Raw genomic sequence first — 26,713 nt, forward strand, 5'->3', positions numbered from 1 at the left:
GGATCTAGCCACATATAATCTATATGTAGAAGTGCTTCGTCAATCTGAGACGGCTTACTGTCATCAAATTATTCATTTCCTCATCTCCCTCCACTAAGAATTTCTATTGCTCTTAGGGGAACTTTCACCATCTGCTACCATTACCTTCCACCCAACCCTTTTCAAAAGTGAGTGGCCCCGTTACATGCGGATATTTGGCTCGTATTTGAGGCCTTCTAGAGTCCCACGAAATCGATTAGTGAACATTAGATTTGGAGTGGCACGAACCAACACTTCCGTTTTCAGATTATATCAATACACCTCAGACGTCTAGTCCGTATCTGGTAATTCGAATCATGATACTCAGAGTGCCTTCTCATAGAATTCATACGTCATCTCGTCAAGGGTATCATGTTGTAAGCTTTTCCTTCTAATGTTAGAGCATCAGATCATTGAAATGAGCTTCCTATTATTCCCATCCTCTTCTCTCCAACGGCCGCTAGGTTCGGCATTCCTCCTGTTCTTTTTTGCCCTAGTCAAACCGCTGGATTCCTGATCTTAAATACTCAATTCATCTACATCCTCATCGACGTTTGCTTGTCCGAGTTACGAGAAAATGGTGACCTTCATTCGAGACAAGCCTCCGATTCCATTCATCCCTAAGGAATCACTCGCTCCAGCAGATTCGATCCGATTTCACCACCCCGCCTACCCTCCACGGATGAGTGCATTTCTTCTTCTCAGTCGCGTTGATGCTGCGGGGATTGATGGCCCGCTAGGCGTCCACCATGGGACCGCGCTCCTGGCGTGCCAGTTGATTGCAGACAACAATTTTGATGGGCGCCTCTATACTGACCCGCGCGGACAACATCCCGTTCTCGTCGGCTTGGATGATATCTTAACTTCTGATAACTATTATTTTATTATCGATAAGGATTGTAAGGCTTTCCGCTTAACCGTCCCCCTTCGCATTATTTTTTGTGCTACTAACGTAGGTCGGTCCAGACAAGCTTCGATATCCCATCGTCCCTTCGTTTCGCGACTGGACTTTCCCCCATGACCGAATACCCGATTCTTGGCCATCTCTCGCCGCCACATCCCCACAGGACTACCTTGGCTATGGGAATCGATGCGCGCTCACGAATTACGCTTCGGGTCTTGAGACAGCGCATATTGTACCCGAGGAGGAGCTTGAGTGGTTTCAACGGGAGGCCATGGGACGATACTCGCCCTACCCCACCGGTTTCCCCGACTCTGAGAACAGGATGAAGTTACGGGCCGATATCCACCGATTATACGAGGGGTCTGAATTTGTCATTGTGCCAAAGCAAGAGATTCACGACACCGGCAAGGAGGAGGATCCCAAGAGGCCATGTTACGTGGCGCATTGTCTGGGACCCGGGAACGAGGAGATCTGGGGACTCCATCATAACCTCCCTCTACAATATATCGAGCATACTCGCAGGGAGATGCATCTGGCTCGATTCGCCTGGGCCATCTTCTCGCAGGCCAACTTCTTCCTTCTGCAGGGCTCTACCCGCGCCGTGGTCACGGACGATGGTAATGGGGAGCGGAAAGTGCAAGAGGTTTCGGGGTCTACCTTGCGAGAGCTCTATGGAGGGGAGGAAAATTGGGACTCTGGCCTTCTATCTAGTAGGAAGAAGCGTAAGCTCGACCACTTAGGCGAATACAGTGTTGGAGAGCCTGAAGATGAAGATAATGAGGACAATGGGTTTGGTGATGATGACGGTAGTGACCAAGAAGAGGAGGGAGGCGGGGAAGGGACAGGCCCGGAAGATTTGAAGGAGTTTGGCGGCAGATCCTAAGCGTAGTTTGAGCTGAAGCTGGACTCAGCAACGGAGTTTGGAGAAATCTATAGAGCCATTCACATGTCTGAGAAAGTCAATTAATAATCTTGAATATGACTCTTCGACCCCCACGGAATGACATCATGGATCCGGGCTGAGAGGGTCTAGACGTACCACGTGACAGTGCACATGACTTAGCGTCAAACGCGAACCCGAATTAGCCTCGACAAGTCAAAGCGGTGACCGCGATTTCTTGGAGGGGTAAAAAAGAAAAAAAATTGTTTTCTCTTTTTCACTACTGCAGCTCTCGCAGCGCGTAGTCAGGAAAAAAAAATCATCGTCAATCTTTTTTTTTTTTTCCTTAGCCAAAACCTCGACTCTTGGATCACGACCGCAATCCATTATTTTTGTTATTCTTTCCCCTTGTCGATTGATTATATACGATCGGTTTCAGAGATCCAGCGGTCGAGGTTTCTACATCCTACACGTTTTCCCTTCGATTCTTCAAGCCGCCACGATGAAGTACATCCTTGTGACTGGAGGTACCGATAAGCCCCGCCTTCCCCAAAATCTTCGATCCTCGTCTCGATGTGACTGATTTGCTGATATCTTTTTGCTGTCTGGAAATAAGGCGTCATTAGCGGCGTTGGAAAGGGCATCATCGGTATGCAGAGTGCTTGTATCCTTTCCGCGCGAAACCATAATGTGCCGGGCTAATGTTGTGCGCGACGTAAAGCCTCTTCCACCGGCTTGCTTCTCAAGTCACTTGGCCTCAAGGTCACGGTAGGTTCCAATTCGATCTACGCGTTGTGATTTTCTTGTTCTGTTTTTTGCTGGCTGTATGTGACTCTGAGAGACTGATTTGTATTCTTTTCCTGTGGGATTAGGCGATTAAAATTGATCCTTACATTAATCTGGATGCCGGAACCATGAAGCCTACAGAGTACTGTAGTCCCCGACCCTCTCTCTCTCCCGCCGGAACCGGAACCAAGGCGCCTTTTTCTTCTTTGCTAACATGATCTGGTGATGATTTCGTGTAGACATGGAGAATGCTTCGTACTCTCGTTGGTTTTGCCCCGTCTTCCTCGAACCTAGAGCCGATGGACGCCCTGCACCGTAACGCCTGCCACTGACACGTCTCCTTTTGTTATTCCGTAGTGATGGTGGCGAAGTCGATCTCGATATGGGAAATTACGAGCGATACCTCGCCGGAATCTCGCTGACGCGCGAGCACAACATCACGACCGGACAGGTCTATAAGGAGGTCATTGACAGGGAGCGCCGCGGCGACTACCTCGGCAAGACGGTGCAGATTGTTCCCCACGTCACGAATGCGATCCGTGAAAGGATTCAGCGCGTGGCGAAGATTCCTGTGGACGCTTCCGGGGAGGAGCCGGATGTCTGTATAGGTAAGCCAGATCAAAGAGAGAGATCGTAACGAGACAGAGAGAGCCGGAGATTGGAAATAATTTGGTAGGATTTGGCTAACGGTAATCAGTCGAACTCGGCGGAACCGTCGGCGACATCGAGTCCATGCCCTTCGTCGAAGCTCTCACCCAACTCCGATACGTAACCCCCAAGTCCGACTTCTTCAGCATCCACGTCTCCTTCGTGCCCGCCATCCACGGCGAGCAAAAGACCAAGCCGACCCAGCACTCCGTCAAGACGGTCCGCAGCGCGGGCATCATCCCCGACCTCCTCGCCTGCCGCTGCGACAAGCCCCTCGAGGCCTCCACCATCGCCAAGATCGCCCTGCACTGCCAGGTCGAGGAGAGGCAGGTCATGGTCGTCTACGACATGCCCAGCATCTACCAGGTGCCCGTCCTCCTCGATACTCAGAACCTCGTCTCCGTGTTGACGCCTGCCCTTAACCTCGATAAGATCCCCCGCAATGAGACGCGCATAAAGAAGGGTGTTGAGATGTGGGGTCTGTGGAAGGACACCGTCGTCAGCCGCGACGATCCTCCCGTCACCATCGCTCTCGTTGGCAAGTATACCGAGCTCCACGACTCGTACCTGTCCGTGGTCAAGTCCCTCGAGCACTCCGCCATGAAGTGCCGCCGCACGCTAGACCTCCAATGGATCGACTCCGAGCTCCTCGAAGAGACAGCCGATAAAGCGGCCTACGACTCGGCCTGGGCCAAAGTCAAGAGCGCCAACGGCATCCTCGTGCCTGGCGGTTTCGGCCACCGCGGCACCGAGGGCATGATCGCCGCAGCCAAGTGGGCCCGCGAGAACAACACACCCTTCCTAGGTATCTGCCTCGGCATGCAGGTAGCCGTTATCGAATTCGCCCGCAACGTCGTGCATCTCTCGAAGGCCACGTCGGAGGAATTCGATGGCGACGCCGAGCACCAAGTCATCATCTTCATGCCCGAGATCGACAAGACCAAGATGGGCGGCACCATGCGTCTGGGTCTCCACGATACTCACTTCCAGCCCGGTAGCGAGTGGAGCAAGCTCCGCGCGCTGTACGGAAACGTCGACGTCGTTAGCGAGCGCCACAGGCACCGGTACGAGGTTAACCCCGCGTACGTGGATAAGCTGCACGATGCCGGGCTTAATTTCCTTGGCAAGGACGATAAGGGTGAGAGGATGGAGATTATGGAACTCAAGGATCACCCTTATTACGTCGGTGTGCAGTATCACCCGGAGTATACGAGCCGCGTGCTTGATGCGAGCAAGCCGTACCTCGGATTCGTGGCAGCGAGCGCTGGGTGCTTGGGCCCGATTATGAAGGAGATGGTGCAGAGGAACACGAACGGAGTTTGTGGAAAGCCACACGCTTAAACGACTAGGGAATAGCGGAGAGGGGAACGGCGCGGGGGGTATCTGAGGGTCAGGGAAGGAAAAAGCAATTATATTGAGAAATGGGTAACCGGTGCATAGAGGAGGGTTGGGTTTCTACGGGACGGGAGAGAACTGACGCATATGGGGGGTCGTTTTGTTAGAGAATTCTAGATGAATTGATGCGATGGTTTATTGGATCTGGCTTTAGGTTTTGGGGGTTTTGGTCTGGTTCGGCTTCGTTTTGCATAAAGGCTTTTTTTCTATAAATAAAACTAGACATTCACATGCTAGATGTAGTCGTCCTGCTCTCATTTTATGGTGTTATACGCTCAGTCGAATATTTTCTAATGGCATGAGTAAAGAAACTCGTTTAGTCCCATCCTGCTCGAGAGAGTGGGATTGAATGTGTTGTTGGAAGGATAATATAAACATGGAGGGAGAGCTGCATATATCTCAAACCGGACTGCCTCAAACCGCTCTCAATCTATCAAGGACGGCCCCTCCAAAGAGCCTTCTCACGGCCGCTAGCCCCTATACCTTTTTTCACGGTTGCATCCCGACGACGAAAAATGGAGCTGGGTCTTTTTGATCTCCCCGCTGAGCTTGTCGAGGAAATATTCCTCCACGCCGTCAACGTCCGTACCTGTCGCAGGGCGGTGAGACTGAGACTTGTGCATCGTAAGTTGCTCCCTCTTCTGATTTCTGACCCAGCTAAATGTATTTGTGTACGGGGTTTCTAACATCAACTCAAGGCCAATTCAACCACTACACCACGGAAGCTATCCTACGCACCGACATACTCGACCACGCCATCAGTCCTGCTCTCTTGGCAGAGCAGTCGATGCGTAGCCGCATTTCGATCACCTCCTCACCTTTCGGCCGACCACCATGGCTACCTCTTGTTACGCAGTGTTTCGCGCGGTGCATATATAACGATAGGTGGCGCTCGACGGACGAGTGCGCGTGGCGATATGCCCACCTTTTGCGACTAGCCCAGCGTCTTTGTGAACTGAGGGCAGGGGAAGAGACGGGTGCCAGCGTCGGGGACGATGTGCTCCTCAACTGCCTGGAGCAGATGGCTGGACTTGACATTTTCAAAGCGGACTGGAGTTGGAGAAGGCATTTGCTTGATCCCGTGAATGACGCTGCATGGGATACCGATAACTTTTCTAGTGATCTCCTCGGCGCTGCGATATGGATCGGGGAGGTCGAACTCGTCCAGAGGCTCTTCCACGAAGAGACGGAGGACGAGATAGTTTCCGGACAAGAAACTGACCGCCCGGCTCCTCGTAGCAGCGCAAACCGGAAACATGGACATGTTACGCATCATCCAATCGAGAATCCTAGCGCGAACCGGCGCCGCCGGATTGTCCAGGAGGAACACGACAGCACTCCTCGCCCGAGCCTGCAAATCGCAAAACGCAAGCCTGCTCCAACACGCCCTCGACGCACACGACCCTGGCGATCCCTGGACGTCGGAGTCCACTGTTGGCCTGGACATGATCGCTCGGTACGCCCCATCGGCAGACGCTTACCGCCGGCTCGAGAAGATCCTCACAGAAGCCTATGGAGGGGAGCAGGATCCCTTCTTCACGCATAAGAACTGCGTGTTGAGACATAGCCACGCAGCTGCGTACGGACATCTTGATCTGCTGCGGTACTTTATCGAGGGTAAAGCGGGGCGGCGTTTCGTGGAGGAGTTGAAGATGGATCGCGAGCGACTTGTGGGGGACCCACTCGCCCCGGCTGTTTGTGGCGGCTCTCTCGCGGTTGTGCGGTACCTGCTAGACGGCGGCGCCGACCCCAATACGGATTCGTCTCTCGGCAGGGCTATCCGGCATGGTTACAAAGAAATCGCCCGGCTCTTGATTGATCGTGGAGCTGACGTGAATATGGGATACCCGCCTCCGATTACAATGGCGGTCCTGCAAGAGGACATGCAGATGTTCCGATACCTCCTCCGCAAGGGCGCCGTCTTAAGGGAGGCCGGTGTCTCCTCCATCCACGCCGGCGGTTACGCCATGAACGTCGTCAGAGTCTTTGGACTTGACTCGATGGCCGCTGAGCTGATCAGGGCAGGGGTCGCCGAGGACTTGCGCCTGCACTGGGTGCCGGACTACGACGAGTGGGCGCTTCACCCAGTTAGGCAGATAGAATACGGTCACTATTTGAAGGAGTCGCGTATATCGACAAGTCTTGATTATGTCTATTTGCCATTCGACCAGGCTCATTGCCTGCCGATTGGTGAGGTTACTCGGAGAGGGGCAGACATGAGATTTGATACATCGACACCATGAACGGGAGGACTCAGGTTGATGTGCACTATTCAACAGCCAGAATCAAATTGCCAGTCACTTCCGATCGCCTCGTCGGCTAGCCTTAAATCTTACTTGATCTCCTCATCAAAACGCCATTCCAACGACTTTCCAACTCTTATATATGGAGCACTAAGATCTCCGCTGTTTAAACTTGCCGTCAGAACCTTTCTAGTTAGTTGGGGTTATTCTTAGTAAGAACCCAAATATATTCCAATTCTAGTGTAGAGAGTCATATTATATTGACGTGAGGTGAGTCCACAATGCACACTCGATGAGATGCATCAGCTAGATCTACTCATCATCTTCAACCCCGACAAATTTGCAAGAATCTCTCCAAAGCCTTTTCGCCTTCTCCTCATCGAATGCCCACGCCGCATATCCCTCATCAGCCAACGTCAGGGCCGGCTGCCCCGGCGTACAAGGCCCCTGTTCCAGGCAATTGCTCAAAAACCTCCCACCACGACCTTCCCACTCCTTGCTCACGGCAGCATACACCGACGTCGAAGCACCCTGCGCCGGGCTCTTCATACCCTTGTTCGTGTCGTCATCGTCTTTCCAGCTAGACATGAGGGCCGGATCGACGTGCTGCTGCAGATTACTCCAGATACCGCCGGGATGGAGGGAGAGCGCGTGAAGACCCCGGGCACCGTAGCGACGCTCGATCTCGTTGGCGAGGTAGATGTTTGACGTCTTGGCCTGGCCGTACGCCTGCCAGGGGTCGTAAGGGGACTTTTCGAAGTTGTAGTCGTCGAAGCGGACTTCGCTGCCGCGGTGGCCGATGGACGAGACGGATACCACGCGGGAGTTGAGCTCGGGCGTGCTTCCCGCCAAAAGAAGATCCTTCAGAAGCTGGAAAAGCAGGAAATGGCCCAGATGATTCGTACCAAACTGCGTCTCGAATCCATCCTTGGTCCTACCCTCGGGCGTCGCCATGACACCGGCATTGAGAACGAGAAGATTCAACGACTTCTCCTTTCCTCTAAACTCCTTCGCCGCCTTGCGGACGGACTCGAACGAATCGAGCTGGATCTCCAAAACGTGAACGGGCGCCGTGTTGGACGGATCCGAGTCGAGGATGTCCTTTCGCGCCGCTTCGCCCTTGGCGACAGAACGGGAGCCGATGTAAACTGTTGCGCCCGTGGCGTGCAGGGCGCGGGCGGTCTCGAGACCAATGCTCACGTTGGCTCCCGTGACGAGGGCGATCTTGCCGGTGAGTTTGTTGACGAGGCCTTCGTCTTGGATGATTTGGAGGGCGGTGGGACGGGCGTCGCCGGGGCCTTGGGGATTGGCGTGGGCGGCAGCGTAGCGAGACATGTTGGTTGGGTGTGGAAAGGTTTTAGGCTGATGAGTAGAATTCCCTTGTAAGCGAGTTGGGTATGGGTCTTAATGTGACTGCTGGGGCAGAGATGTTTGTAGGTATGTATAAGTGATTGGGCTGGTTGAGAGGAGTTGAGAAATGGGGATACTTCTGGCCTTTATATACACGAATTGGGCTTCTCTGGAGACGAAGGCGTTCGCATTATACGCAGGTCCCTTCCTCCTTTCTCCGGGAACAATGGCGTATGTTTAAGCCTATCATCGTCGGAGTGAGACATGTAGGCCATGGGTCGGAACATGCCGTGGACTTAACGATGCAGCTAAAGTAACCTCCGGCAACGAAGTATTTCGGGACATTTGGCAGCTTGTCAGTATGGTCGAATCAAGGTTCTGACGGAGAGGTAACTGGGGTTCCTTCGAGGTTGCAGTGAACTGTATCGGACTTAACAAAGTCCGAAAGGGATTTTAAGTTTCCTTGAAAATCTGCAAGTGGCTGACAGAGTGGCCGCACTATTTTCAATCAATTGACTATGTCTTGATGCAACTGGATGGCACCAGGCGTAGTGGATAGGACGTACGCGTCATGATCAACCTTGTTTCATCCGAGGCTTGAGACATACTCGAAGCTTCCACTCCGGCCCAAGTGCCTCCTTTGCGGAACACGCGGAGATGGAGAATGGAAGAGGGGGAATTAAGCAGGGAGTTAAGGGAGAAGTCTATCGCCGTTCTTGAGAATTTCGAATGCCGACGAAGAGAGATTGATCGCCCTCTGACTGCCAGAGCACCTGGTGACATTGGTGGCGCCAAATCGGGCGCTCGTTGTTATGCGTGGCGTGGAAGGGACCCGGGAAAATGGCTGGCGGTCAATCGGGGACTTGAAGATTCCGTTCCGCCCGCGATGTGACGAGGGGGACTTCCAATTCGTAGATTTCACACGCTAGCCTCAACAACGGAGAAGTATAATAGCCCGGTTCTTTTCGTGCGGATGTAGAACCCGTAAAAAAGAGGAGAAGCAATGCAGCAAATAGAGCATCAATTTGTATCCGTAGATCTGCCATCTTCCGTCACCAGCCTGGGGAGACGAGATAGCCTGTGTTCTGCTCCCCGTCGTATCATCCGATTCAAGAACAGCATTATAGATTCCCGACCCAAACTGGGAGTTCCAAACTCTCGATGGCCTGAGGCGGACCTGCACTTGAATGCTTGACTATTACCTAGATAAAGCTATCAAGCCCTCTAAAGAAATTATCCTCCCAGCCAGCCGTCATTGTATGAGCGTTCACTCGGATACTGACCTGAAAGTCGTCGCTCGGAGGAGAAGATATCATGCCCAGCGAGGACGGCCCGGTGTCCATTCTCCATAGTCCCTCACTTGAGGCCATGGACAGAACGGTTCCACTATCGTCTCGATTTTCTTATAATAAAAAAAAAAGAAGGGTGTATTATGACGGTTTTGCGGATTCGAGCCTTGGGCTCTGCTGTGGATCAAGATGGGTTTGTGCTGGGGTAGGAGAGGAGGAAAAGGGATATGCGACAAGTCCTTGCATTACGTACGAGTTGCCTTCATCAATTTCCACTTCTGTCTTGGGAGGGAACTAAGCCACCTGGGCTGGGGCCTGAGCTACGCCTGAGCCGGTCTGAGCAAAGGGGAGGTCATTCTTTCAGGCCACCCCAGCTATACTTGCCCCTTCCACAAAAGTGTAAAAAGTATGGCGGAGTTATGAGGATGAGTTCCCGAGCCCAATTTTGGGACACTATTGTCCTTCGTACTGCCGAATACCTCCCAGAAACGTGTGTCGCTTTCGACCCTTCCTCCAATCAGGCCCCTGGCCTGATGGTGCGCGGTTGCCCCTCACCCCCCGAGTCCATCGCGTAGTAAAATCTATTACTGAGTCGGCATGGCACGCACCTCAAGCTCGAGAGCCAGGTTATCCCTAGGAAGCCTTCACAATGTACAAGATGCCACAGAGAGCATGCTATTGGACCTGGGACCTGGTGGCTACGTGTCCGTGAGAATATGTCACGCCAAGACCTACCACATCACCAATATAGGCCAAAGCTGGCCAACCACAGAAAGATAACAAGCTTGGGCATCTAGATTGTGATGAATATTCAACTGCTGCGCAACTAATTTCAGCACCCCAACCCATCGACACAAAGCAATCAGAGTATGCCCAACCCCTACCTCCCACCTGCATGTATTCCAGAATGGGAAACAGCACTGCGGAAAGCAATTTCTTTCCCCGTTCCCTTCTTCTCTCTTTTTATGTGCCAGGATATGGCCTGCGACCATAGCACAGCAACGCTACCGCCTAGACTTCAGTTCATACCAGCATCAACTCTGTAGGCAATTCGAAATTGTTGGAGGTTCGAAGAGCAGCATGGTATGTATGTATTGTTTTGTTTTATATGTACCTGTCTCCTCGCCTGCAGCTTTTCTATTGTTGTGGTCTGTGTATTCTACTTGTCGTCGCAAAAAGTGCGCTGACTGAGGACCAACAGACTCGCCACCAAAGCAGAACCGAATATCGAGTTTCTAAGTGGGTTTCGGCTCACAAGGTTAAAACGGCGCTGAAGCAACCGTCGCATATTTTGAGAGGGAAGCTCCAAGAAATCCCTGGGAAAACTACCTCTGAGCAGCACAACCAGAATCAATCCATCTCCGATGCCTCCAAAGACCAACCTGGGAGCTCGGATTCCAGGGAGGGTTTCCAAAGCATGGTCCGCAGGTTGGAAACAATTGCGTCGGGTATTTTGAAATCGTACCGTCACCTCAAATATGAAGCCACCGGTGCTCTCCAAACGGGTCACAGGATATACGGCAAGCGTTTAAGCCTCATTCTGCGGGAGATCCGGACCGTCATTCTCCTCCCGAGCGCAGACCCGGACGCGCAAATCCAGTGCACGTTCAGCCGCCGAATATTAGGGCTCGCTAACACGGTGTCGTCGTCGTCGTACTCGGCCCTCTCCTATGTTTGGGGGGAGAGAAGCCACCCACGGACAATCTTAGTGGACGGTGCCCCCGTGCCAATCACAGCAAATCTCTTCGCCGCTCTCAGGCGACTCCGCCGGGATAGGGAACCGCTTGAACTGTGGGTTGACGCTTTGTGCATCAACCAGGATGATGTCCAAGAACGGAACCACCAGGTACGCCTGATGGGCGACGTTTATAAGCGTGCTGATGAGGTATTGATGTGGCTGGGTGAAGCTGAGGATGATTCTCACCTGGCGGCTGAGCTGGTGGATACTCTGCACGGGATCATAAGGGGAAAGGATCCCCGGGAGACAGGGAATGAAGACAGAAAAGCACAATCTATACTCGACCTTTGCTTAGGCGAAGGCATTGCCCCGGGCTTACAGGCGCTCAACAGCTTACTGGACAGACAATACTGGGACCGGGTGTGGATCGTGCAGGAAGTGCTCTTGAGCAAGCGTCTTTACGTGTGTTATGGGTCCTTTCGACAGCCGTGGGAGCATTGGCTCGCCGCCCTCAGCCTCATAGGAAGCCTCCCGGTCGAAGTGCTCCCCGACAAATTCAAGTCAACGCCAGCAGAGCGCGAGGTGAAACCGGTTTATTCCCTGGTAACTGCTTACATGAAGGGACTTAGGTTCAAAAAGAGAATGTCCTTGTTAGACGGCCTGATTCTCTACCGAAATCGCGAGGCGACCGACCCACGAGATCACGTTTACGCCATTCTGAATCTCGTTGACGGCAAGAAGAGCGGGATTCAGGCCGACTACAGCTTATCCGTATTCTCTTTATATCGATCGGTGGTCGTCCAGACAATTGAACGAAGCCGAGACTTGGATATCCTCAGTGCTTGCAAGCGCTCGTTCTCGGAAAGTAGTAGCACCGACGGCTCCGAACTGTACGGGAGGGATTTCGATAAACATATGCAAATTAATGTGCTGGCTTGGATTAAGGTCCTTCCGGAAGCGGACGCAAGTGGAGGGGCCCAGATCGAGGCTTGGGTCCCAGCAGCTGAAGCATTGCTGAAAGACGTCAGAGAGACTGTTTTGCCATCATGGATACCGGACTGGCGCATCCGGTCTCTTGATTCGGCGCAAATAAACACCATCGGCAACTGTCCCTTCAAGGCTTCCGGCAACTTCCCCCCTGTCGTCGAATTCATAAATGAAACTCTGATGGCGGCCGCTGGGATACATGTGGGCGTTATCAGCGCTGTCGCGCCAGCAACGGTGGGCGGGCTCCGCATTGACAGTGATTGGGCGATGTGGCGCGATGAGACCCATCCAAAGCATGTCTACGGCGATTTGAGAAAGCAAAAAGAAGCGTTTATCCATACCGCTCTCACGGGCCGAAACGCTGACGGAACACGACGGACCGCCCCAGTCTTGGTCGAAGCTATGCATAGCGTGTTCAAACTAGACGACGCGGCGGAAGACCATCAAGATACTACCAAAGACCAATGTCTGGAAGAAGGATTAAAGCAACCTGAGGCTGATGGAAAGGACGACGGGATGAGTCCCGAAGACGATAACGCACTCATCCTTCGAAGTTTTCACTTCACATTCTGTGCCACGGAAAACGGGTTTATGGGCCGCGTGCCCATTGGGACCAGGGTCGGCGATGTAGTGGTTATACTTCTGGGTGCAAAAGTCCCCTTCATCGTTCGCAAGTATGAGGACTTCGACATGTACTATCTTGTTGGCGAATGTTGTGAGTCAAGCCCTTTTATCAATGTTAACATCAGCAGTTCTGACTCGAGATCCACGTATTACAGATGTTCATGGCGTTATGGATGGGGAAATGCTGGAAGATCTGGAGGAAGCAAAGACAAAGATGCGGGTGTTCTGTTTAGTATGATAGTTGTTCCGTTGAGGTCTCGGGGTAGTGTCTTCCCTCAATTGACTTTCAGGTTGTGGTTGTTTCCGAGCTATGGGTTCATTACCTATATAAGCTATTTCTCAGCGAAGGACCCTCCGCCGATACCGCGCGGTGCGCCTTCCACCCCATTTTCATGCGCGGCAGCGCTTGGTGGTCTCGTATCTGGACCATGCAAGAGGCCATCCTCTCTCCGTCTTCTACAATGCTCTGGGGCCCCTTGCACATGCTACAGCGCTGGCGCTACCGGGGTTCCGAGGCAAGCCGCATTGTGCGCCTGGCATGCCGAGCTGGGCGCCTCTTCTAGAGCAGTTTATGGTGTCCAAGCAGTCCGGCATTAAAGCGCTATATGCAGGACAGGGCTTAATTGACGATGTGTTCTGGAGGGTGATGCTTGGTAACCTGATTATAGCGGATGGCTTCGGAGGCTGACCGGGTCGCGTGTGATGCGTTCGTCCAGCACGGCAAGAGAAACCGCGCATACGAGTCTCTACGAGATGTGGTGATAAATGAAGCCTTTTTTATCACTATGGGCGGGTTATATTGGGATTGGTCCCTGAAATGTCGAGAAAGGAGACGTTATTACAGAGGCAATGTTCCCTTTGTGCTTCAGCAGAAGATATGTGTCTACGATAACCAGCTTGTCTGTCGACTCTGTTCAGCTCTTTTTTTTAAGCCGGCGCCTTTGCCTAAGAAGCCGATGCCTAATAGCCGTTTGTGTTTTGGTGTTTGTCTTAAAGGAGTGTCAGTAACCTAGGGACTGGACTTCCTTATAAGCCTCTAAAGCTGCCACGCCCTTCTCTCAGAAATCTGTAAAAGGCAAGATATCATCTATGGCACCGAATTAAATGCTAGGACTCCACAGTTGTCAATACGTAATCTCCTCAAGAGATTGCCTTGTGTGATGGGGGCGCTATCCTGTCATAGGACTTGGTTAGGGGTTGTTCGAGAGGCAGGCCTTCCTTCAGCATTGAAAATACTTGCGCGGAAGCGCCCAGGATTTCTCTGAGTGGCCTTGGGTATGCCACAGACATGGTCTGGGCGGGCATCGTAGTCTATACATGGCTGGCTGTCATAGAGGCTTACATCCAACTATCCTAGTTTATCCATGCCACCCTGGCACCCATATATATATATATATATATTCGTTCCACAGGCCACGAATTCAGCGGGTTTCGTGAAGCAAGGGAGATTCTCCTTGCAGCTTGGCAGGGCGTGTGTGGCGTCAACGCCCACTTAAGTTGCTTAAAAGGGAGGCTTTCCTTAGTCTAGGGTAAAGACGTGACGCAGCTAATTTCGCAGGGAAGTATGCAGTTGTCGTTTAACTTACGCGCAATGTACCGTCGCATTTTCTTTCTTGATTCAATTGAAGCCGGGGCCTTAGCCACTCTCTAAACATCCTGCCCATCGAATCCCATGAATCATAAACGGGCTGCTAGAAGTGTTGACTTCGCAAGCGAGAATTTTGCAATGGAAGCAATCCCTTGGTATATTCTTCCTTCTTCCTCCGAGATAGCGGCCGAAGTCACACGACATTTGTGACGAAGTGACTTGATGAAACGTGGATGGAGAGAGGCCTGTGAACCCGGAAGACCATGTCGCTATCCCGAACGTAAATGACACCATCCGGCCGTCTACCTACCATCACTTATCAGATCGCATTTCAACCCCAATTACTCCCCCAACTTGCCGAGACCACGAGAGTGAAGCTGCTCAATGCCTCTGCCCAATTAAGAAATATGGCACCGGAAAAGTTCAAGGCAATCATTATCGGAGGCGGGCCCGCAGGGCTAACTGCCGCCCACATCCTCTACAAGGCAGGAATCGACTTTGTGGTCCTCGAAGCGAGAGACAAAGTGGTCGTCGACCACGGCGCGGCTATGGTCCTTGGCCCGCAGAATCTCAGAGTCATACGTCAGCTAGGGCTTTATGATAAGCTGCTCGAAATTGGTGCCGAGTTGCTCTCCGTCAAGGGGTTCCTCCAAGACGGGCGTGTGTTCAAGGATGTGCCGGAATTGGAAACTTTCAAAGAAAAGTGAGCGTGTGCTGGTCGTCTCCCTACTCTGTAAACTTGGCATGCGAAATCGTGTCATGTCTGCTAACCGAATTTCCCGGAAGCCATGGCATTGGTTTGGTCGCATTCCATCGTGCACAGCTTGTTCAATTTTTCTACGACAATTTCCCCGACGAGACCAAGGCACGCTACCTGACAAATAAGAGAGTCACCAGCATCGAATCCGGCGAGGAAGGAGTCAAGGTAACTGCAGCCGACGGATCTGTCTTCGAGGGCTCCATCGTCATCGGAGCGGACGGCGTGCACAGCGTGGCCCGCAAGATCGTGAGGGAACTGGCTCTCGCAGAAGACCCCAAGAGGGACTGGGACCCGGAGAACCCGTTCCCCGCCGAGTACAGGTGCCTTTGGTTCAGCTTTCCGCCCCCGACCGAACCGGGTCAGGCCTTCGAGACGCCGGGCAAGGATCTATCCGCCATGTATCTAACAGGCCGAGACCGCGGCTGGATCATGCTCTATGACAGGTTTCCGAAGCCGACGACTGAGACACCGTCTACGACGACAAGGACGTGGAGGATTTCGTGGCGAAAGTGGCCGAGTATCCTGTCACGGAAACCCTCAAGGTCAAGGATCTATTCGAGAAGCGGCAGACAGCTGGTTTGTCTGATCTGGGAGAAGGCATCGCGATGCATTGGAGTTGGGGCCGCATTGTCCTCGTCGGTGATGCCATCCACAAGTTTACGCCGAATGCGGGTCTAGGGCTGAATAACGCCATACAGGACATCGTTGCACTCACTAACGGCCTGCATACCGCGATAAAAGCAGCGCCTGGCGGACAAGCCGATAATCAGACTCTCTCGGGGGTCTTTAGGACGTACCGAGAGCAAAGGGTGGAGGGATTACAGCAAGACTACGACCGATCGGCGCTCGTTACGAGACTCCAGGCTTGGAGGAGTCGTCTACATTTCTTCCTTTCCCGTTTCGTTTTCTCATGGCCTTTTATTTCTAGATTTGTTGTCAATCGTGTTGTATCGCCTGTTGTCAGGAGGGGTCTCGTGCTTTCTTATGTTCCTAGTACGGACTTGCCAAAGGGCAGGATAAGTTGGGAGCACCAGATTCCGGCTGCCAAGGTTGTGTAAGGGGTGCCTGGTTATAAGCCCGCAATGGTAGCGAGGGATCCTATGTGGCTCTGGGCACAAGGTTATTAGTGGTTGGGAGGATGTCTGGACATGAGAATGAATATATTCCCGATGGAGAATGCCTACATCACTATTTTCTCTAAGTATACAATTTCGGCCGCCACATTTTACGTCTAGATAATCAAGGCTATTATTACAAAAGTCATCTGAGTAGACAAATCGATGAGCCGTGTTTGGCTGACTCGTTTAGTCTACTCTCGCGAAGAGGTGATTGGGTGGGAGTAAACTATCTGATTCCTATAGAACCCTATGCCAACATATTATTGAGAAGCGCGGTCCCGGAGAACAGTGAATGATGGGCGGCCTAGACTGGGTGGTAAAGCTCGCAGGCAGTCGTCCTTACTAGCCAACCACCTTGACCTCCGGCACCAGTTGACCCGCCCAGGTTTGAACCGCAGGATAGCCTAGTAGCACTACTGACACCCCGGGCACTCCTTGTGCTTCCCAGCGATCTTGATCCAACATCAGAGGTGATGGCTTGCGCATGAAAGACAACGTGTTAAAGTAGAGTGTAGACGACTCCTGGGCTACTACACTAGATTCAGGGGGATAAATCGGCCGTCGCGAGCCCGCCCCTTGAGCATATCTTTGAGTCCAGTCATTTGCCGTCTCCTCCAAACTTTGAACCGACCCTATTCTCTTGTCAAACCTGTCCTCGAGGCTGGTCCATCCGCAGTACCTCAAGGTGCGAGTAATAAAGTATGCCACTTTCCGACAGAGGGGATATGTATCCACTCCGTGTTCGGATATGAGAAGCACGGCGCTACTAGGTACGAAAAAACGAGCATGGACATACCCGTTTGTGCATACCAATGGGTGGCAGACTCGCGTCATGAATCGTAAAGTAACCTGGCTAACAGAAACCCGAGTTTCATCACTTTCGATAATTTTAGCGTGCCTAATCCAGAATTGGATGCGGAACTGGCCGTCCTTATAAGCCGTGTCATCCGGGGCATCGATTATCATTTCAACTCGCATAACTGGTCCATCAATGCCATGTATTCTGACACCCGAAGCAAACTTCCATGAAACTGTATCCACCCCAGGCACCGAGTTCGGGCCTTGTGGCTCTGCCTCGGTCTGTTCGTCGGTGTCTGAAGTGGAACCGATGTCCCGGTCTGTTTGGTTGGTCCTCTGGTTGCTACCAGACTCCTGCCTAAATCTAGCCGATAGCGAGAAGGGATTGGTGTTTCCTGGAGCGCTGCCATACAAGTCGACGGGAACGGAGATTTCACTCAGCCGCGATCTCGCGGAGTAAAAGGCAGTGGAGGCGCTGGGCATCAGGCTTTGAATACGTGCACCAATTGATACCGAAAGAGGAGACGATTCGGTCGAAGCTTCTTGGACATCCCGCAGATCCTGGATGTCGTCGATATCAGAAATGGTTTCATTCGCAATTTGCTTCTCGCGTTCAGAATCGACAAAATCCGAGCTTAGACTGCGCAACCCCGTGACAAGCTCCGTCAGGTCTCGCACTAGCCTGTCCAGCTTATCTTCGTCTCGAATGGCCCATTTCGCTTTTGTCCATAGGGATGAGCTTTGTTGGCGTTGCTTGATCTTGGCCCGCGCTTGCTGAACCGCTGCCTGCAGAGGTGTGCTGTCGTGACCACCGCGACTCCGCCCTCCGTCTTGGGTGAATCTTTTCTAAAGTGACGGCGGAAAACCCGCCGAAATTCTTCATATCTGGGCCGAAAAACACTTGCCGAAATTCTCGAGGAAAGCAGCCGGTTCGGAATGGCTTGTGGTCGTCGCGCCTCGTCGTCATCGAGCAATCTCACCCCATATTCTAGGGCGAGTCGATCCGTCTCCGAAAGAATGAGATAAATTTCTGTCAAGACCTGCAGCACAATTTCTTTCGTGTCGGGCTCATCTAGCTTCTCGTGGTATCCCTTCTCCGTACCAAAACCCACACTCTTTCCCCAGTTCACGAAGAGAGTTCGCTGGAGATCGAGCTTCGTGCGAAGACGCCTGAAGGACTGGGCGTAACCCTGGCCAGCGTCGACAAAGGCCCAGACGTCGAGTGTTGCGCTGAAGAGTCCAGAAACGCCGAGTACGCCAAGCGCAAGCTCGGCCATGGTCAATCTTTAGTGTCAGAAGCGAATTTTTCCCGAAAACGCAATCTACAGGCTTATGAAAGAAGGTGAGGCTACAAGAGCGGGGAAACAACCCAATCAGCCCGGAACCCATTGAATATTCATGCCGAACAAATCAGAGCACAGAACCACTCTTAGCTCCTTCATTTTTTAGGGCGAAGGAAGGTGGACCAGGGAGTTCTGAAAACAGAAGTGGAAAAACTCATAGAAGGCTGTTATATTATTATTAATAAGTGTAGTCCGAGTATAGCTACGAGAGTTCGTAAATAGTCATCATATAACTTTTTAATTCAATTTTTATTTACATTTTCGATCAATATTTTTGTATATAATAATATATAATAAGTAAAACCAATCGCCTTCTGTTTCCCTCTACACCTGGACCCATAACGACAAGGTCAAACTTTCATATGGAGAACCCGAACTTGAGCGACGCGGATAAGAGATGGAGGGACGACGCCTTGGCCTACAACGGCCCTGAATCGTGCCGACGACTGGCAAGCGTGCGGCGTACGGCGTTTATGGTATGGTCGAGTTTACTCTAGATGGTGCCGGGCAGAGAGGGTGGCTGGGGGCGGTTTGGCGTTGGGCCGTAGACAAGGGGAATGTGAGAGTTTGGCAGGGGCGTGTGCTTATTTCCGTTTTTTTTTAAAAAACGGAAATAAGCACACGCCCCTAAGGCCCCCCCGGTGTCTCAAGGTTGCGTTCCTTCAACATTGCCCGCAGTATATCAATATAGTGGGCTGCTAATCGGAGTAGCCTTAGTGCCGTCTCTCCAGTAGCGATCTAGCCTACAATAAATTCTATTAGAAGAGGTTGGTATTTTACACTATTTTCACTTTTTGCTAAGATTGGGAGCTCTCCCGTTTTAGAATAGTAGGTGGTGAAACAGAGGAGGGGTGGCTCCAATTCTACGACTTTCAAAATGGTAGAATAAGGGACAGCCCCCTCCCCACTTGTTCTTGCGTGCTCCAACCCATCTCTCTACAAAGCCGAATGTTCAGAGTGAAAGCATCAGTTTGGTTGCTTGCACCCCAAGCTAACTGGGAACATAACAGTCACCGAAGCAAAGCCCCTAATGATCCCACCTTGTCGCACCCCACTTTTCCCCGTTTCGTTTGCGGTGAACCTGTCTGTCCAGCAAGACCGCTAACCAGAACTATGCCATCGCCGTTCTCATCAGGCTCATCGAGGTTAGAATTTTAGGTGTCTATATTGGTACTAGTATGCAACGTAGAGGAGGACATCGTCTTCATGGGGATCACGCTATCCTTTCCGCCCCACGATTCTCCTCACCAAGTTTCCGTCCAGCGATAATGCAGTCCCTCCAAACACTGGAAATTACATACTAATTTGGTAGATTCTTCAGCATCTCTTAATAGTTCGGTAGAAGCTTGGATGAAACAGAGACGCACAGTGTAACGGTGCGATGCACATGATCTTGGACGTTTTCCAACTTAGGCCAGCCATGTTCATCTAGCACCCTTGTCAGTTATTTATAGTTATCAGTCCCAATTTCCTAAGTCAAGGTGATAGAGACACTGGTCGTGTATTTGTCCTTGAACCTGGTGCTGAACTCTCTACACATCACATTCTCCCATGATCCCCTTCTCCATCATCTTAGACTTCCATATAAAACTGAGACACCATCCTCGTGCATTCCGTGCCTTAAGCTGTACGCGACTCCTGACATTCCATCGAAGCAACGGAAAGGTCAAGAATAATATCATCAACCTCTACATAGTGTAGGCTATAGCCAAGCGCTTCCTCAAGGTTAAATGAGTGATAAGCGAACTCCACTATAGAGCTACCTGATAGACCATGAAAGGGTTCTTCTTTGGGAGTCTGGAGGAGCCAGCGCTCCATTGGGATGTTATCATTTAGCTAAGTAGTAAAGCAAGTCAGAGTCCGTCCACATTTAGAAGTATGGGTCTTTTTAGGTGTTATATAGGGAAAGCAGAAATGGTCTCACGCTCTGATGGGGGTCAGACATCGTGGGCGCAACGTTGACGGGACTGCTGTGATCCTGATAGGTATCGAAGCAAGGGGCTAGATGGATGGGAGAAACGGCTTCAAGAGACTTAGATACAGAACCGGGAACCGAAGGCGTGAGCATGTAAGAACTGCCGGATTGATATGAAGTTCAAGCATGTAGTTTGACAAGAAAGAGTTTAATAAGGAAGAAAGAAACAGCAAAAGAGTTCCGGCTCAACGGGGTGGGAAGTACCCTGGTTTATATCCTCGTTGGGAACGAGAAAATAGGATGAAATACTAATTGCATGTACTTGAACCTAAAGGTTTTACTTTTGTATATTTCAAGTTGGTAAAGAAATATCCCACGACAGATGGCGGAGGAAGACAAACCCGCCTTGGGTCACACCAAGCAAGAAACCGTCTTCCACGACATTCAGCCATCGCGATCCGTCGACACCCCATTTCGCACCTAGCTCTCTCCTTCCGTTAGGGTTGATCCACTGAGCTCATCATCATTACAGGTCTCTCGGGGCCTTTTCGGTTATCCCTCACGCGATCTGGGCAAAGACACGAAACCTAGAAAGAATTAAATCGACAGGGTTTTCGGCTGATATGAAGGGCGTCCATTATCCAAGAAGGACACGGCTGGAACACTTTTGAGCTAGCCAGGAACTGCAGATAATGTATAGAACTCATTCAGAATCGGATATTGAGATTTCCTGGCTCGTCACGACAGATAGCTCTGTGTAACATGTGGTTCTCCTTGCATGGGGCCGCACGACGGCGAGGGAGAGGGTCGCGGTTGACGGTTCGGGGAAAAGAACTTGGAAAGAGTACTGAGGACGTATATTCTCCAGTATATCGTGTACATTAGAATATAATCCGCAGTCTGTTCCTTCCAAACCAGATTTTAGGATTGTTAAGAAAGTGCAGTGTAATGCCCCGAGTCCTCCTTCGAGTTCCTACAGTCCCCGCGTAGAAAATACCTATAATCCAAGGTTCAAGTATCCAGACTGTTCACCTCTCCAGTGAGCTTCCAGCAACTCAGCGACTTCAACATGACCACACCCCCGAGCCAGATCTATAGCTTTCTTAAAACCCGTATTGTCTAATACATCCCCGACGGCTCCGGCATTGAGCAAAACCTGCACCATGTCGAGTCGTCCGTGCTCCGCCGCTCCTTCTATGGCAGTTCGCCCCTCAAAGAGGGCTGGAGGTTGATTTACATCTGCACCCAATTCGCTTATAAACATTAGGGCAATGTTGACGTGTCCTTGGATCGCTGCCCCTTGAAGTGCAGTGACGCCCCCTCTTCTTGCGGGAGGAGCATGGACATCTGCTCCTTGGCTTAGGAGGAACCGAATCATTTCCATGGCCACCTTCTGTGAAGCTGCCGCGGCTTGTAGTGCAGTCCTTCCATAGTCGGGATGTGCAGGGGAATTGATATCTCCGCCGGCGCCGATGAGCAATTTAACCGCTTCCAAGTCACCGCGTTCTGCCGCCAGCTGAATTGGCGTCCTATTTTTCCTGGAGTAATAGCCAGTGCTCCACCATTGGTCGGGGCGTGCCCCCGCATCGAGTGCTTCCTTTAGCAGGCTGGTGAGACGACGTTCTATGATGTCGTGTAGGAGAGGGCCGTCGGATGAACCCGGACGGTTAACGGATGCTCCCTTTTTGAGAAGGAATCGAAAAATCTCGACCGCCGCATGGTCGCTTTTGTAGTAGAACTTGTCCTCATCTTCATCTATGTGTTCGAAAACGGATCGTGCCGGATGAACTGCGGCTTCCAAGGCCGTAGTGCCTCCCGTCTTAGCGGGCGGGGCATGCAAATCCGCGCCGAGACCTACTAAGAATTTGACCTTCTCTACAGACTTGCCTAACGACGCAGCCTGTAAAGCGGTGAATCCTTTGTTAGGATAGGCTTTCTGGTTGATCTTGGCACCCTGGGCCGCGAGATATCCCAGCAGCACCGGCTTTCCCTTCAAAGCGACCGCTTGAAATGGGGTCAAGTGATCGCCGTAACTATTGATGCAAGTACCGCGGTCAATCAAGAGGGATGCCGCGTCGTGGCAACCACAAGCCAGGGCACATTCAACCAAACGTGGTCCGTTTAGCTGAAGGTCGAAACCAGTATCAATTAAAATGTTAGCAAGTCCATCGTCCCATTTGTAATTGTCAAGCATCTCTTGCAGGAGTTCGAAGACATCAGGGTGCGCTCCTTCTTGAATCAAGAGCTTCACAAACAGTTTCACTTTCTCATTGGGTAAATGTTGTAGCCCGTGTTCGATCACTTGTCTTAGTGCTTCATCACATCCCCGTAGTGGTCCGTGTTGTATCAAACAGAGAACTTCTCCTGACATATTTCGGGTTATCGCCAAGCGCAAGGCTAACAGAGCCATCTCTTCAGACACATTGTGCGTTGAGAGAAAGACTGAGAAAATATTGGAGTCAGAAGCAGCAGACAGAATATCATAAAAGGTCGTTTCCCCTGGAGCCCTAGCGCCTTCTAGCATGCTGATTATCTCAGGTGTGGGTCTCCTAGCAATGGAGGCGATGTCGCTGGAAACCGCAGCGCTAACAATGGCCCCATGATCCAAGAGGTACCTTACAAGTGGTGCATGCAATAATTGAATAGCTTGACCGAGAGGAGATTTTTCGCTGTTAGGCCTGAAGTTGGGGTCGGCACCGCTTTTGATCAATACTTTGACCATCTCTAGATTGCCAGACTCAACAGCGGTGATAAGTGGGGTGTCAAAGCCATTGGAATAGTTGATTTCCGCGCAGGCACAGATGATTGTTTTCGCGTTAAGTACGTCGTTACTTTCGACCACTCGAAGAAGCAAACGTCCTCCCGGTCTTCCTGATATCGACTCGGGCCTTAATTTGGATAGGACGAAAGAGCGGAATTCGGTGTCGTTGATCGCCAGTAGCTCCTCTGCAGCATGGTTAAACGGTATTCCAATAGCTGAAAGCTCCTTCAGGAATGTCTTTCGGCTCAGACGAGCACCCGCTTTCACGAGTTTCCGTGCGAATGCCCTCGTGGTGGACGTGTTAAGCTTAAGAAATCGCATAAGTGCGGTTTCTTGACGATTGTCGTTCACCCACCTGAGGAAGGTGAAGACACTGAAATCCGTGCTGTTATTGGAGGCCATGAAAGCGGCAAGCTCAAAAACTTGGACGATTTCGGGTTTCTGTGAATTGTCCAGGAATATCTGGGCGGGAGTTCCGTTGTCCGGTGAGGACCGAGCAGGAATCAACTCTTGTAGTTTCTCGGAAACGATCGTCGCCCCATCACTCCTATAGATCTGCCAAAATCCCATCGCACTGCCTAGCACGGGAAGTATATCGCCGACTCGAATTCCGCCCAGACTTGCGGGATAGCTACATGCGCCAAAACCTAGGCTTTTTTGCCTCGGGAAGTAGCCAACAGCTTCATGTCTAATTAGTGACAAGCCAGGCGTGTCACCATGAGTGGAAACACCCACCAGTCATAACCGCAGATTGCAGTTGAAAGTATGGCAGATCACGCAGCAACTCGATTCTGATTATATCGGGGACTGATACTGTAGTGCAGTTTTGAGATCCATTAATGTTGAGGGTCACATCGAAGTCGATAGTAGAGTTGTCAGACTCGCCAAAATCTTGTAGGCCTGTCAGTATATCTCTCGATTTCGAAATCAGGGGGTTTGAGCCGACTAGCGAAACAGACCTTGTCCAAGTATGGTGCCCGTTGTGAGACCCGGAAAAGGGAGAGTTGATGCAGAATGTGAAACTTGGGGGACAGTTACAGGCAGTTCTGGAGCCTCCATCCCAAGATTGGAAGGAGATGGTGAAGAGGGGATCGCTGCCGGTGTGCAGACATATATTCTGTCGTCGATGGTTGATCCGATCACTATTAACAAGATGCAAGTCGGAGTGAGTGAGTTACATGGAGAAGGGAGTATCTGGATCGTACACACCTTCGGATGTATCAATCTCTGAAGGGTTGTCGGGCAGGACAGCTCGATATCGATCCTGTTCCCTCCGAACGCGCTTCGGAGAGAGTTTCTCTCCACGAAAATAGACGTCGCTTTCCTTCCCTTCCAGACGCCGCTTCATTACGGCAGGAAGAACTGTTCCCTTCCAGTCGTCAGCCGACAGCTTCTTGTAGCCATCAAACTGGTACTTGAATTGACGCAACCTGGATGATTCGCATGAGCATTTCATAACTGATAGGTAAGAGTGGATCTTCTAAAGCACATACGTAACGCGAAGCCCATGTCGTTCCTCCAGATACTTGACAGTAGCTTCAGCAGTTTGATTTTGTTTCACGTAACGAGAGATGATTTCCTCCCGGTAAGGCTCCCAATCGACGCCATACGCACGCTTAGGGGCCATGTTGGATGGTATAGAACTTAAGAGAATGAAGAGAAAGTGAAAGTAAGATAAGCGTGTCAAGTCTAGAGAGTTTTGAATTTGTGTGCTCTTCGGATCGTGTTTGCGGGTGATTCTGCCCCTTTTAAGCTCATGTGTAGTTGAGCCTGTTTGAGGCGAACTGGATCCCTGTCAAGCAAAAGCACAATTCCACCTTGTACTTCACAAAAGGACAATCAGTCTTATTGGCTGATGGATGCTAAACTTGTTCCAAGAGGATTCGACTGATCAAAGGGGGAAGGGGGGTGCGACTTTGACATTTTACCCCTCCCCTCTCCTCCCACCGCAGCCTGGTCAGCTGTGCGAGTACACGCTGCTACTTGATATGGGTCCCCCTCTTTGTTTCGTACCCTATTTTGTTGGCCTGCATACGGCAGGGCGGTTGGAATGATTGGAGCACAAAAGAACAATGCATTGATGTCGAACGCCACATGCACCCACACCGACATACAACCCACGCATCCATCCATCCTGGTCTTGCCGACCTTTCTTGACCGCTCAGCGTTCAGTGGAATCTGGCGGGGCATCACCCACGCTTACCGGGAGGAGCGGAAGGCTTCCTTCCATCCGTGGTGTCGCCTACCTTGGAGGAATGGCACTAGTGGCTCAAAGTTGCAGATCGACACTCGAAAACGACACCGTTCAGCGGCCCGGCCTTGCCTCTCCTTAGCGTACCATTGATGCATATGAAGCATAAGCTACGGGAAGGCGGACAATTTTGGTGCTCGTAACAATGAAGTCTAGATATTGCAGCCCTGTACCTCAGTAGACGCCCTATGCGTACCACGGTCTGGACTTTGCATTAGGTGATGTTCTGTCGATTAGTGCTATCGGGGCGGTGATATTTATTGAGATTATTATCTGCTGTATGCGACAAGAGGGGGCATCTCAACCTTCTCACTTCGCTGCTCGATGGGGTAATTATCTCCTAGCCCACAAGTACAAGGTACATTGGAAAGTTGGTATTGCTCATTGCTCTACTTCGAACACTCCCATCCAGGAACCTTTGCACGAAGAAGGCATGCTAGAGACTAACACTCTAGTCTTCTGTCCTAGTGGCTCGGGAGTCGGGAGATGACGACTTTGACACGGTGGGGCCGGCGACTGCTTGGAACAAGCGCTCCGTGCGACTGATACAATGCAAAAGGACAATCGTGCAGCCCCTGCGGAATTGCCCGTCGATGGTCCGAATGGCCAATATGGCACTCCGCGCTAGCCCAAGCTGGCTCTGGCCCTGACGCAAAAGAACAATCTTGTGCGAGGTGGTCGCGGCAGGTCCTGATACTAGGCCACCCACGGCAAAAGTACAATGTCTTCTGTGGAATATGCGCGAGCCTAATTCTTCCACGTTTCCATATCAGAGAAGAACGTCAATGAAATTAGGGACGTACTCGATCACTCAAAAGTACAATTCGACATTGCCATGATACTCCATGCCAATGGTTGCCAACGTGTATAAATATTCTGCCCTTTGGCCGTAGTTGTAAAGCCATGCCTGGTGCCAAAGCTCAAACCTCTCAGCTCCTGACTAGATAGAGTCTGGAACTATCCAGTACAAACCGAAGCATCAGATTCATACCCCGACCTTATGAAGAGGATCCCTATTACCCATTACGCTATGCCAGCAAGCAACCGTACCGACACTCACTCAGCCGTGGATGCCCAGTCGACCTCTCCCGCTCCACCCAGTTCACTGCGCACTGCCCAGAGTGGATCTCAACCCGTTGTTGTGCACTCAAGGTATATCCAAAGTCTCTCTTCATTACGCATAGTAGTCTAACTAGCGTCTGCTAACGAGGGTGCCCGCTAGCCATCTGACCTTGAATCTACCTTCGGGGTCGTGCTCCATGTTGGCCAGATACCTTAACGAAACTCGAGTCAGTCAAGTTCCGGTAACCGAGATACTTGTGCAGGAACACTACAATGGGGGCAATGGTTGGACATGAAGTTGTAACTAGTTTGATA

At 51.4% G+C, this 26,713-nt stretch overlaps 6 protein-coding genes and 2 pseudogenes across 6 annotated transcripts; 5 read left to right on the forward strand and 3 right to left on the reverse strand.

The window, feature by feature from the left end:
- Positions 1-700: 700 nt before the first annotated feature.
- On the forward strand, positions 701-1,805 carry SAPIO_CDS4943 (uncharacterized protein; the record flags this gene model as incomplete). The annotated part of the gene is made up of 2 exons (XM_016787373.1): positions 701-917; positions 985-1,805. 2 exons carry the CDS (start codon positions 701-703, stop codon positions 1,803-1,805), a joined length of 1,038 nt encoding a protein of 345 aa, XP_016643048.1.
- Positions 1,806-2,304: 499 nt separating this feature from the next.
- On the forward strand, positions 2,305-4,577 carry SAPIO_CDS4944 (CTP synthase; the record flags this gene model as incomplete). Its single annotated transcript, XM_016787374.1, has 6 exons — positions 2,305-2,329; positions 2,419-2,451; positions 2,524-2,570; positions 2,675-2,730; positions 2,946-3,196; positions 3,286-4,577. 6 exons carry the CDS (start codon positions 2,305-2,307, stop codon positions 4,575-4,577), a joined length of 1,704 nt encoding a protein of 567 aa, XP_016643049.1.
- Positions 4,578-5,887: 1,310 nt separating this feature from the next.
- SAPIO_CDS4945 lies at positions 5,888-6,874 on the forward strand (annotated as a pseudogene; the record flags this gene model as incomplete).
- Positions 6,875-7,186: 312 nt separating this feature from the next.
- SAPIO_CDS4946 lies at positions 7,187-8,209 on the reverse strand (annotated as a pseudogene; the record flags this gene model as incomplete).
- A 2,384-nt stretch (positions 8,210-10,593) lies between these two features.
- SAPIO_CDS4947 (uncharacterized protein) lies at positions 10,594-13,365 on the forward strand (the record flags this gene model as incomplete). Its single annotated transcript, XM_016787375.1, has 4 exons — positions 10,594-10,596; positions 10,715-12,893; positions 12,958-13,034; positions 13,093-13,365. 4 exons carry the CDS (start codon positions 10,594-10,596, stop codon positions 13,363-13,365), a joined length of 2,532 nt encoding a protein of 843 aa, XP_016643050.1.
- Positions 13,366-14,797: 1,432 nt separating this feature from the next.
- On the forward strand, positions 14,798-16,208 carry SAPIO_CDS4948 (uncharacterized protein; the record flags this gene model as incomplete). Its single annotated transcript, XM_016787376.1, has 3 exons — positions 14,798-15,093; positions 15,177-15,508; positions 15,616-16,208. 3 exons carry the CDS (start codon positions 14,798-14,800, stop codon positions 16,206-16,208), a joined length of 1,221 nt encoding a protein of 406 aa, XP_016643051.1.
- A 402-nt stretch (positions 16,209-16,610) lies between these two features.
- Positions 16,611-18,343, reverse strand: SAPIO_CDS4949 (uncharacterized protein; the record flags this gene model as incomplete). The annotated part of the gene is made up of 3 exons (XM_016787377.1): positions 16,611-16,947; positions 17,065-17,896; positions 17,968-18,343. 3 exons carry the CDS (start codon positions 18,341-18,343, stop codon positions 16,611-16,613), a joined length of 1,545 nt encoding a protein of 514 aa, XP_016643052.1.
- A 2,978-nt stretch (positions 18,344-21,321) lies between these two features.
- Positions 21,322-24,712, reverse strand: SAPIO_CDS4950 (Uncharacterized protein; the record flags this gene model as incomplete). Its single annotated transcript, XM_016787378.1, has 4 exons — positions 21,322-23,663; positions 23,821-23,976; positions 24,295-24,515; positions 24,579-24,712. 4 exons carry the CDS (start codon positions 24,710-24,712, stop codon positions 21,322-21,324), a joined length of 2,853 nt encoding a protein of 950 aa, XP_016643053.1.
- Positions 24,713-26,713: the final 2,001 nt, after the last annotated feature.

The sequence above is a fragment of the Scedosporium apiospermum genome (genome assembly GCF_000732125.1).
Source record: "Scedosporium apiospermum strain IHEM 14462 chromosome Unknown SEQ_SAPIO_0095, whole genome shotgun sequence".
Taxonomy (NCBI): Eukaryota; Fungi; Ascomycota; class Sordariomycetes; order Microascales; family Microascaceae; genus Scedosporium; species Scedosporium apiospermum.